Raw genomic sequence first — 11,852 nt, forward strand, 5'->3', positions numbered from 1 at the left:
AAACACAAATCATGAATTTTCATTGCAAAGAACATGAAACTTTCTTCCAAGCTTGGGAGAGGTTTAAGGATTTGTTGTTTATGTGTCCTCACCATGGATTTCAAAAATTTCAAATTGTGAATTTCTTCCACAAATCTTTGACTCCATCTTTGAAGAAATTGGTTTCCACTATGACTCAAGGTGACTTTTTGAATAGGGATGCCAATGAAGCATTTACTTTCTTTGATGGGTTGGCGGAGGAATCCCGATCTTGGGAAGCTCCTCCCCTAACCCGACATGAGGTTGTGCCAAGCTCTAGTGGCAAGTTTGTGTTGAATGAAAATGATGATGTGCATGCTAAGCTTGCTTTGTTGTCCAAGAAATTGGAGTCCTTAGAGTCACAAAAGGCCCCTATAAATGCAGTTGGTGTTGATGAACAAGTTGCTTGTACTTTGTGTGAAAGTAGGGATCATAGGACGGATGAGTGTAATGCCTTACCGGCTTGTAAGGAAGTCCTATTTGGGCAAGGTTACAATGGGAACAATTCTCAGAACTTTAGGAAGCCCTACCCTACCAATCACCAAGGCAACAATTCGTACAATGAGAATTACCCTTGGAGGAATCATCCAAACTTTGGGTGGAGGAATGATGGGAATGTTCAATCCCAATCACTCCCCAATCCACCCCAACAACATTTGCCTCCTCCAAGTGTTGCACAACCACCTCCACAACCTTACATTCCACCTCCTAAGAGGTCTCTTGAAGACACTCTTAACATTTTCATGCAAGCTCAAATAGGGGAGAATCAAAAGGCCACCAAATTCCAAGAACAAACCAATAGGGCCATTGAGGATATTAAGAGTCAAATCACTAAGGTCACCCAAGCTCTCACCACATATGAGAAGGGTAAATTCCCAGCTCAACCATACCCCAATCCATCCAAACAAGCCAATTTACTAGAATCTACTAGTGGGGGGGTGAGTGGACATGAACAAGCCCAATCCATCCTCACTTTGAGGAATGGACGCATTGTGGATAGACCCATACCAAATGAGAATGTTGATCAAAGTGATGATGTGCAGAATTTTGGTGATAGAGTGGGGGAAAAGGACAAAGGAAATAGTGGAAAGGAAGAGAGTTTGGAGAAATTTGTGCAGGAAAATGATTCACTAGGTGCAAGTGTTCGGACACCTATTTTGGATTGTCCGGACACTTCATCCAGAAATTCAGAAAAATGTGAGAAAATACCAAGAGGAGAAGAGGAGAGTGAGGGGCAATCACATAGGACAAGGGTAGACACATCTAAGGATAGAGAGTGTATCCCAAGGCCACCATTTCCTCACCGCTTAGGGAAGAAAACCAATGAGGCTCTACACAAAGAGATGTTTGAACTTTTCAAACAAGTGAAAGTGAACATACCTCTTTTAGATGCCATCAAACAAGTTCCCTCGTACGCAAAGTTCCTCAAGGATTTGTGTACCGTGAAACGTAAATTGAATGTGAAGGAGAAGGCTTTTCTTACGGAGCAAGCAAGCTCCATCTTACAAGCCACCACTCCACCTAAATATAAGGATCCCGGTTGCCCTACCATTCCAATAGTCATAGGAAACCATAGGATTGAACAAGCATTGTTGGATTTAGGTGCTAGTGTTAATCTCCTTCCATACTCGGTCTATCAACAATTAGGGTTAGGTGAGCTTAAGCCTACAAGAATTACCTTGCAACTAGCCGATAGATCCGTCAAGATTCCTAGAGGAATAGTTGAAGATGTGCTAGTTCAAGTGGATGAATTCTATTTCCCGGTTGACTTTGTGGTTTTAGATACTCAACCCCTCCCTAGCTTTAGCAAACCAATCTCGGTCCTTCTAGGTAGACCCTTCCTAGCAACTTCAAATGCTTTGATCAATTGTAGGAATGGTGTCATGGTGCTATCTTTTGGGAATATGACAGCGGAGATGAACATCTTTAATGTGTCTAAGCAAATGGGAGAGTTTGAAGACATTAGGGAAGTAGATTGGATCCATTCATATGTTGAGGAGAACTTAGAGAAAACTCTTGCTAGGGATTCGGTGGAAGGTGTGCTAGCTTTGAGTGAAAAAGGTAGTCAATTTTTAGTTGAGGAAGAGGAAATTAATGAGGTTTTGGAGTCTTTAGCTATCCATAGCATAGGACGATTCAACCCACCCATTGAGGAATTAGAACCTTCCAAGACTAAGCTTGAATCATCTTTAGAGCATCCACCAACACCCGAAAGGAAACCCTTACCAAGTGAGCTGAAATATGTGTTTTTGGGAGAGAATGAGTCATACCCTGTTGTGATATCTTCCCTACTTACTTCTTCCCAAGAAGAGAAACTTGTTCAAGTGTTGCAAAGGTATAGAAGGGCAATAGGTTGGACAATTGCTGATTTGAAGGGTATTAGTCCTTTGGTTTGTACTCATAGGATTTACATGGAAGAGGAAGCTAAGCCCATTAGACAAATGCAAAGACGTTTAAATCCGAACATGAAGGAGGTAGTTAGGGGGGAGGTGCTAAAATTGCTTGACGCGGGGATAGTTTATCCCATAGCGGATTCCAAATGGGTATCTCCTACCCAAGTGGTCCCCAAAAAGTCCGGAGTTACGGTAGTTCAGAATGACAAGAACGAATTGGTTCCCACTCGAATTCAAACCGGGTGGCGTATGTGCATTGACTACCGTAGACTCAATATGGTTACTCGAAAAGACCATTTCCCCTTACCCTTCCTTGATCAAGTCCTTGAGAGAGTGGCGGGTAGAGCCTATTATTGCTTCCTCGATGGGTATTCCGGATATAATCAAATAGAGATTGCCTTAGAAGACCAAGATAAAACCACATTCACATGTCCATTTGGAACTTTTGCTTATAGACGCATGCCTTTTGGGTTATGCAATGCTCCGGCTACCTTTCAAAGGTGCATGATGAGTATCTTTAGTGACATGGTTGAGAAGATTGTGGAGGTCTTTATGGACGATTTCTCGGTTTACGGAGATACCTATGACCAATGCCTTGCTAATTTGGCATGTGTGTTAAAAAGATGTGAGGAGAGCCAATTGGTTCTCAATTGGGAAAAGTGTCATTTCATGGTGACACATGGAATTGTATTGGGACACATTGTGTCATCCAAAGGGATAGAGGTTGACAAGGCAAAAATTGAATTAATTGAAAAGTTACCTCCCCCTACATGTGTTAAAGATGTGAGATCTTTTTTGGGTCATGCGGGTTTCTATAGAAGGTTCATTAATTCTTTTAGTGCCATTGCCAAACCTTTAAGTAACTTGCTTGCTCAAGATGTCTCTTTTGAATGGACACCACAATGTCAAAAAGCCTTTGATGATTTGAAAGGTGCCCTAACCACCGCACCCATTATGCAAACTCCCGATTGGAGTATGCCCTTTGAACTCATGTGTGATGCAAGTGATGTGGCGGTTGGGGCGGTCCTAGGACAAAGAAAAGAAAAAAATGCTCATGTTATATACTATGCTAGTAAGACTTTGAATGATGCTCAAGTGAATTATACCACCACTGAAAAGGAATTACTAGCTATAGTCTTTGCTTTGGACAAGTTTAGATCTTATTTGGTTGGCTCGAAAGTCATCATCTTTACCGACCATGCGGCTTTAAAGTATTTGCTTTCAAAAGCGAATGCCAAGCCTAGGTTGTTAAGATGGATTCTCTTACTTCAAGAATTTGACCTTGAAATTAAAGATAAGAAAGGAGTGGAGAATGTAGTGGCCGACCATTTATCTAGACTTCCCGGACAAAATTTGATTTCACATGGCATACCCATCAATGAACATTTCCCGGATGAACAACTCTTCCTCACAAATGCCATCTCTTCCAAATTGACTCCATGGTATGCGGACATCGCCAACTTTTTGGTGTCCGGAAAAATGCCATCTCATTGGAGCAAGATTGATAGATCCAAATTTCTTCGCAATGTGCGAAACTTCTTTTGGGATGACCCCTATTTGTTCAAGTATTGTTCCGATCAAGTGATTAGGAGGTGCATCCCCAATAATGAATTTGAAAGTGTCATGGCCTTTTGCCATAAATATGGTTGTGGAGGCCATTTTTCCTCCAAAAAGACCGCGGCCAAAATTCTTCAAAGTGGCTTATATTGGCCTTCTTTGCACAAAGATGTCCATGCTTATTGCCTATCTTGTGACAATTGCCAAAGGTTAGGTAATTTAGGAAAACGTGAGATGATGCCCCTCCAACCTATTAACATCTTGGAAATTTTTGATTGTTGGGCCATTGATTTCATGGGACCTTTCCCTAATTCATTTGGTTATTTGTATATCTTGGTTGGTGTGGATTATGTGTCAAAGTGGGTAGAGGCTATCCCTTCTCGAACAAATGATCACCAAGTTGTGATAAAATTTTTAAAAGAAAACATTTTCTCAAGATTTGGGATGCCTCGAGCCATCATAAGTGATGGTGGGTCTCACTTTTGCAATGCCCCGGTTAGAACTTTGATGAAACGATATGGCATTTTGCACAAAGTTGGCACCCCATATCATCCAAAAACAAGTGGCCAAGCGGAATTGGCAAATAGGGAGATTAAAAGTATTCTTGAAAAAACTGTTGGTCCCAATAGAAAAGATTGGTCTTCAAAATTGATTGATGCTTTGTGGGCTTACCGTACTGCATATAAGACTGCCCTTGGAATGTCTCCTTATAGACTTGTCTATGGCAAGGCTTGCCACTTGCCGGTGGAATTGGAGCACAAGGCCTATTGGGCCATTCGCACTTTGAATGACTCCACCGATCAAGTTGGGGGGCATCGCAAACTCCAAATCCAAGAGATTGAGGAGTTGAGGAATGATGCTTTCGAAAATGCCAAAATTGCTAAGCTTAAAATGAAAAGATACCATGACAAGCACATTGTGAGGAAAGTTTTTCATGAGGGACAAAAGGTTCTTTTATACAACTCCCGGTTACACTTGTTTCCCGGGAAGTTACGTACCAAATGGACCGGACCTTTTATTGTCCGCAAGGTTTCCCCATATGGAAGCATTGACATTGATGATCCTAGGAGTGGAAAAACTTTTAAGGTTAATGGCCAACGTTTGAAACCATACTTGGAAAATTTTAATGAATTGGCCGAAGAATGGGACCTTGTGGATCCCACTCCTTCCTAGTGTGCATGAAAAGAGCTCTCTTGTAAATATGTAGTGTTAGATTATTTTTCATTCATTTTTGGTGTGTTTTTGTATGTTCACAATGCATTTTACAATTTGTTCTTGCCTTGTTTATCATGCTTGACATTGGGGACAATGTCTCATTTAAGTTGGGGGGTGAGGGAATATTGTGAATTCATTGTAAACTTGCTTTATTTTGATGTGCTTTTGTGAATATTAAAAAAAAAAAAATTAAAATTAAAATTAAAAAAAAAAATAAAATAAAATAAAATCTTGTTGTGTCATGCTTGGATAGTGTGGTTGGTATTAACTTTTTCAGGATACGCTTCGTTTCTCATGATTCCGATCACTTTTGAAGAGTATGGTATGATTTCCTACCCTCTATCCTATTGTGTTATGCTTTGTTGTTCATACATGCTAGATGGACTTTAGGAAGGGAAGGGTAGATGCTTTTGGGATTCACTACCAATTTCAACGTTAATTTCTTATTCTTGTTCGAACGTGCAAGTGTAGAGTAGGTTTCTTGATTTCTTTTGTGAAGTCGAAGCATGTGATTGAGTAGGATGACTATGATCAATCTTTCTTGGGATGATTGGGACCTAGTTTGATATCAAAACTGTGATTAAGTGGGCATCTTGGCATTGAAGCATATGTATGACTACGTTTTTGGATCATTTTGTCTGGAAAACTACCTTTTATCCCTTCTCAATCTTTTGAGCCATTCTTCCTTGATATACATTGGGTTTTGGGTGATGCTATTCATTGATATTCATTTGACATCTTATGTACGTGTTCTTCAATAGCTTTGCATCCATTACATTTGATTACTGAGAAGTGTGATTTTTGTATTCTGCCACTTGCCTGTGAACTTAGGATTGAATGATTCATTAGGTTGAGAGATTTGAGCTTAGCCTATTCCTTTGTGAGTGATTATAAGCCTAAATTTCTTTAAGCCTTTTTATTTCACTTACAAGCCTTGTGTGCACCACTTCCTTAAATACTTCCCACTTTTGGTTGCAAGGTTGAGTAGGAGCTTGAAAAAAAAAAAAAAAAAAAAAAAAAAGAAGTTTGTAGTGATATTACCCTTTCTTATGTTGAAAAAAAAAAAAATTTGAGGGTTGTTGTTCAAATGTTATTCATTTTCGAGAAAAAAAAAAAGTGCATAGAAAAAAATCAAAAAGAGGTGTATGCAATAAAGTTAATCCTTTGTGTGTAAAGGATGAGAAGTGTTTGAATTTGTGGTGCAATGGAAGGGGTGACAAAATGAGAATTTAGCTCACATGTTTGAACTTAACCTTGCAACTTGTTACCTAGTCCAAATTCTTCCTACCTTGTCCCTTAGCCACATTACAAACCATTTAACCTTTTGATGAATTTGATTCAAGGTAAGCAAGTGAGTTGGCGGATGCATTAATTGCTCTTGTAGGTGATTTCTTTCTCAAAGCTATGCCCATCCAAATTATCTTTTATAAACACATACATTTAATCCAATTGTGTAAGTCATTTACTTAGCACAATGTTTTTATATTTTTGTGTACATTTGGGATTGGGGATTTATGAACACCAAAAGGTTCCGTAACAAGGTTTTACTTGTGTGAATGTGTTGAGTTGTCTTGCTTGATTGCACATATATTTTACATATTATAAAATGTTCTTAGTCATCTTTGAGGGGATTGAGATTGGTTGTCTAAAGATTTTGCATGTTTTCGACTAGCGGGGGAATTGGGGGATTAGCTCTATTTCTTGCATGTGAGAACTTAAGAATCATTTATGGTGCTTTCAAAGTAATAGTGGATCCCTTGGCAAGTGTTTGTGGGTATCGCTCTGATAAGCCCTCACGAGACTACAACTCGTCCACTAGGGTGACCTAGGGGTTTAAAGGCTTGTTGCATATGCTAAATGCAACCGTGATGCCTACGTCAGTGAGTTAGGATTTTATTTTTAGAAGTGTTTGCATTGCTAGGGACTAGCAACGTCTAAGTTGGGGGGTGTGACCGGACCTCTATTTTGAGGTCCTAATACTATCTAATTAGGAGGTTCTAGTGCTTATAGTAATTCATTTGTGTTTAAATAAAGTAATTTTACCCTTATACATGTTTCCCGTTGGTTCTGCAGGAAATCGGGCTTAAATGACTGAATTGGGCAAGTTGGAGCACTTTTTGGGCACTTTTTGCTGTGAGGTGTCGGGACTTAGATTATGAAGACATTCTTGAAGACTACAAGCTCCAACGGTACACTAATCTATGGCCGAGATTGAATTGTTTTGAATTATGAATGGATTAGATTACAACAAGACTTGAAGGGTTAAGATGATCATTTAAAGGTGAATCCAATGGTTGTGCATAAGACAACATTCTTGCTTGCAATTTTTGACTTAAAAGAAGATCTTACTTGATTTTTGGAGTCAAAGATGGCTGCAAGTTGCTACACATTTAAAAGGAAATTGTTGGAGATACCAATGCCAAGATTTGGTGCAAGTTTGATCAAATGGTCAAAGATGACAAAATTGTTGGAGATACCAAGGTCAAGATTTGGTGCAAGTTTAATCAAATGGTCAAAGATGGCTGCAAGTGCACATGCCAAGATTTGCACATGTAATTGAAGGTCGAGATTTGAAGATGGAAAAAGATCCAATGGTGGAAATCACAAGAGCTTGGAATCAGACCTTGTTCGGACAAAGTTGGAGGCATGAAGCATCCGGACACCCGTCCGGACACCTACGGCGAATCTGCAATTTTCTGCACCGAAATTTCAAGGGCATTTGGGGTAAATCATGTATGTAACCAATGGGAAACGATTTTATAAGGGTAGTTAGGTATTTTCTATTGTAAAAAGAGAAGAAAACCCCAAGATTTGGTTGGCTTCCACACAATTCATCTCCTCCAACTTCTTGCCTCCATTGTTTCTCTCTATTTCTCTCTCTAAGTTTTTCTTGGTTTCTTGTGATTTCGTGTGTAGACATTGATTTTCATCTATAAAATTGATGTTTATGTCCATTATGATGAGTGGCTAAGTTCTCTTTCTAGTTTCTAGTCCCAAACGGTGGGTGCTCGGTTTCGATTACTTAAGGTATGCTCAAAGAATCGTAGCTTCGATTTCTCTCTTTTAATTTCGTGATAGTTGTGTGATTGGATCTATGGGAATGACATATTTGCTTGTATTCTTGGATTGTCTAGTCTAGGGATTGCATCTAATGTGTTCGATTGAGAATTGTTAAACCCATTGCATGATTTCCTTAATTAATTGAGTTTTTCATTGCATAGCTATTAATTATGTGTATTGATGATGGGGTTTTGGGTTAAATTAGGAATGTGCATGGGAGAGTTATGGTTAATTGATCTTTGAGTGTGAAACTAGGGTGTTAGCCAAGCCAAGCCCCAAGGGGGAATATTAATTCATAATATTAGGTGTTTATCCCTTTGCGTTCATCGTAGATTAAGAGACCCGATGGCCTACATGTATGAATTGAAGTCTTATAACCCAATTCTCTTTGCATATGCATGATTGATAGTATCACACAATGCATTGTGTATGATTGTGTGTGTTTGCAATGATACCTTGAGTATGAGAACCGAGTAGCCACCGGGACGGACTAGAGACTAGGTTTTTAATTAATTGTTTTAAATCCAATTTGTGCTTACTTTGATTACAAAATCGCTCATGCTACCGAGTCATTCGGCCCATTTCTTTTACTTGTTTTAATTTGATATTCATTGTGTTTATTAGTGTTAGCTAGTCATTTGCATATCATTCACTTCAAATTTGCATTGCTTCCTCGTGGATCGATACTGGACTCACCGGTTTATTACTTGACGATACCCTACACTTGGGGTAAGTACACACACACACTTTGGTGTCGGTCAGGCAGCCAGCCAGCCACCCCTTGCAAATACAGAATTCAATGGTCCACTGCCACCTCGATCTCAAAACACCTAGTCTTATTTTGGTCCCAAAAGATACGCTTATTTTCAACTCAGTTAATATTGTTTCAAATTTCTAACATGGTCACTCACTCACCGGAATAATCCATGTGGCACCGTGCACGTGGCACCGAAGTGACGACGTGGCATTTTTTATTTTTTAATGTGGATACAGTATTTTTCAATTTAATCACTTTCTTTTAAAAATTTTCAATATGATCTCTCAGAATTGAAAAAAAAAATTCAATTCAATCTAACATATATGAATGGTTCTCTCCAACAGTAGAGTTTATGTAGTCTATAACAGTTTCTGTAATCTCCCTCCTACTGTTAAAGGTCTGCTCCAGATAGATAGGTTGGGGATTCCAGCTTTTTGTATCAGAAAATAGACTTCTTGTGAGTTTTATACTTTCTGTGTGGTTGGTTGTGTTTTTGTTGTGTGTTTTTTTTTTATTATCGAGGTCAAATTCATGCCCCCCTCGTTTCTTGTAAACCAATGAAAATATACTTTTTCTCTTCCTTGATTAATAAAATTTTCGGCCCTTTTCTCAAAACAAAGAAAAAAAAAATGGTTCTCTCCAAAATGAACATGAAAAGGTACCATTAACATATATGATTTATTCTCTCCAAAATGAATATGAAAAGGTACAGCCTTTTGGATTCATAAGGTAGCCATGTGTAGGCATACCAAAAAGACTTAATAATCTTTAACCTGACACAATTCAATCCAAAAGCTACGCAATCTCACATGTTCCAAAAAGACATTTTTTAAGTCAACAACCTGACAAAATAAGAGACATTATATATTCTTCATGGCATTTTTTTTGTCATGCTCCACTTGGACCACCTTGGTTGTTGGACTCTTGAGTCATCACCATCATTTGCAATTATGCAATTCATCAACTACTTCAGCTTCATATGCACCATCAAATTAAGACAAGTCATCATCATGTGATATTTCACTGTGATTGTTTTGAAGTTGTTGTGGATTATATATATATATATATATATATGCATCTCACTATGTTCCTTAACAACTTGTAACATCCTACGGAGATGTCTTTCTTCATTGAGTATCATTATACCACTGTGAAGGTCCTTGCATTGCATGGCATTTGATAAAAAACAGTAACTCAAATTGAAGCATATATCCAACTTCTTTTAAACAACTAACAATACAATCCAATGTCAAAAGTTCTGGATTACAATCATCCCATTGTTTGACATATTACGTCTCATATCTTGATTCTATTTGATAAGCCTACTGTTCCCTTCCTCTGCATTCACGCATAATCTACTATCATGGAAAACCATTCCATCCTAGAAGCAAATCTTGAGAATTGAATTTCAGTTCTTGAGACAAAAGTTGCAAAATTGTCTGTAGCAATGGACAGATTTTAGATTTTTGTTCATGGCAAGTTTGTAAACTTGTCGACAACAATCGGTTCCATTATTGATTCCAAATTGACTGCTGAAGTGGAAAAACTAAGCCAAGATTTAGGGCTTTTATTTCCTGGTTTTATCAACGAAAAAGGCAACTATTGTGATGAAGCCTCTGCATTGTCGGTTGTGACGATTTCCAGAGATGTCGACAACACCGTTGTGGTCGATGTAGAGCTGCCGCAACAAGCAGTGAAGATAAATCAATCTGAAAGTGTAACTGATGAAGTAGCATATTGGTATTCGCCAGAATCAACAAAATATTGAAGCATTAAATCTGGTATTCGTGTGTCGAATCAACGGGTCCAAGTAGATGTTCTTTCCAGCACGCCATGCTGCATCATAGTCACAAATTCAATCAATAGGAATAGTTTAAATCTACACAAATTTATCCTGCAAGCGCATATATCAATTCTACTATGGGAGTGTAAGTACAGGTTTGTTCCCTAAAGATTGTAATTAAAAGACCAATTAAACAACAACAAAAAGAAAATAAAGTTCCGCACAATTGGTTGTTGAGTGATTCGATTCAAGAAATTAAGCAATTAAAATAAAATTTTGGAAATGTCGGATTTATCAAACACTGGAGAAGAATACCAAGGATTTGGATTCAACCATTAATCTGTTTAACTATGTAATAAAAACCAAATGAATAAGTGTCAAGTCAATTACAAAGATTTCGTACCTAAGTTGGTTTATAGCACACTTAAGTCAAATTTCCCTAAACTCGATTACTACTGTTTCTATATGTAATTTATCCATCCTATTGGTAAAAATTAAACACTAAGAATTAATTAAGTTTTGTGGAAATAAGAATCATACGAACACATAACCTAATCAAAGAATCATGTAAATTTACAATTCAAGGTTTCAAGAAGCATTGAATCATACGACATGTTATTGTCTATATGACTCCACCAAATAATTATAGGCAATCCCTATGGTTGTCGATCATAGAAGAATTCTCTATGTCCAACAGTGCTCTCTTTCTCCCTTGGGAATTGTGTGTCTTAAAGCTGCCAAGTATGCACTTTTATATAATAGCCAAAGTTTCCTTCAATTCATGCCCTACAAAATAAATTCCAATTCCTTCTATGATTCCTCCTTCTCTCCACTTTTGACTTGTATTTCCAACCTCTTGTTGAACCACATGTGAAATTTCCTTCTTTGTTATTCTCGGTCGGGCCCCACGCTCTTTGTTTGATTCACTCCAAGTCTTCATGTCTCCTCTTTCTTACGTTTCAGCAGTATCTTTCTATTTGTCTCTTTTTTTTTTTTTTTTTTTTCCCTCAAAAGCTTCCCTCAACTTTTGATTTCCTGCCCTTTTTTTAGCTGCTCCCGTCTCACTTCC

At 38.2% G+C, this 11,852-nt stretch overlaps 1 protein-coding gene and 1 pseudogene across 1 annotated transcript; one reads left to right on the top strand and one right to left on the bottom strand.

Moving 5' to 3' along the window:
* Positions 1-100, bottom strand: LOC120004329 (annotated as a pseudogene).
* A 97-nt stretch (positions 101-197) lies between these two features.
* On the top strand, positions 198-5,033 carry LOC119996938 (the record flags this gene model as incomplete). The annotated part of the gene is made up of 4 exons (XM_038843720.1): positions 198-1,050; positions 1,399-1,508; positions 2,439-4,020; positions 4,525-5,033. Coding segments are annotated over 4 exons (3,054 nt in total), but the record flags the coding sequence as incomplete, so codon positions are not given.
* Between the last annotated feature and the right edge of the window lie 6,819 nt (positions 5,034-11,852).

The sequence above is a fragment of the Tripterygium wilfordii genome, chromosome 1 (assembly GCF_013401445.1).
Source record: "Tripterygium wilfordii isolate XIE 37 chromosome 1, ASM1340144v1, whole genome shotgun sequence".
Classification (NCBI taxonomy): domain Eukaryota; kingdom Viridiplantae; phylum Streptophyta; class Magnoliopsida; order Celastrales; family Celastraceae; genus Tripterygium; species Tripterygium wilfordii.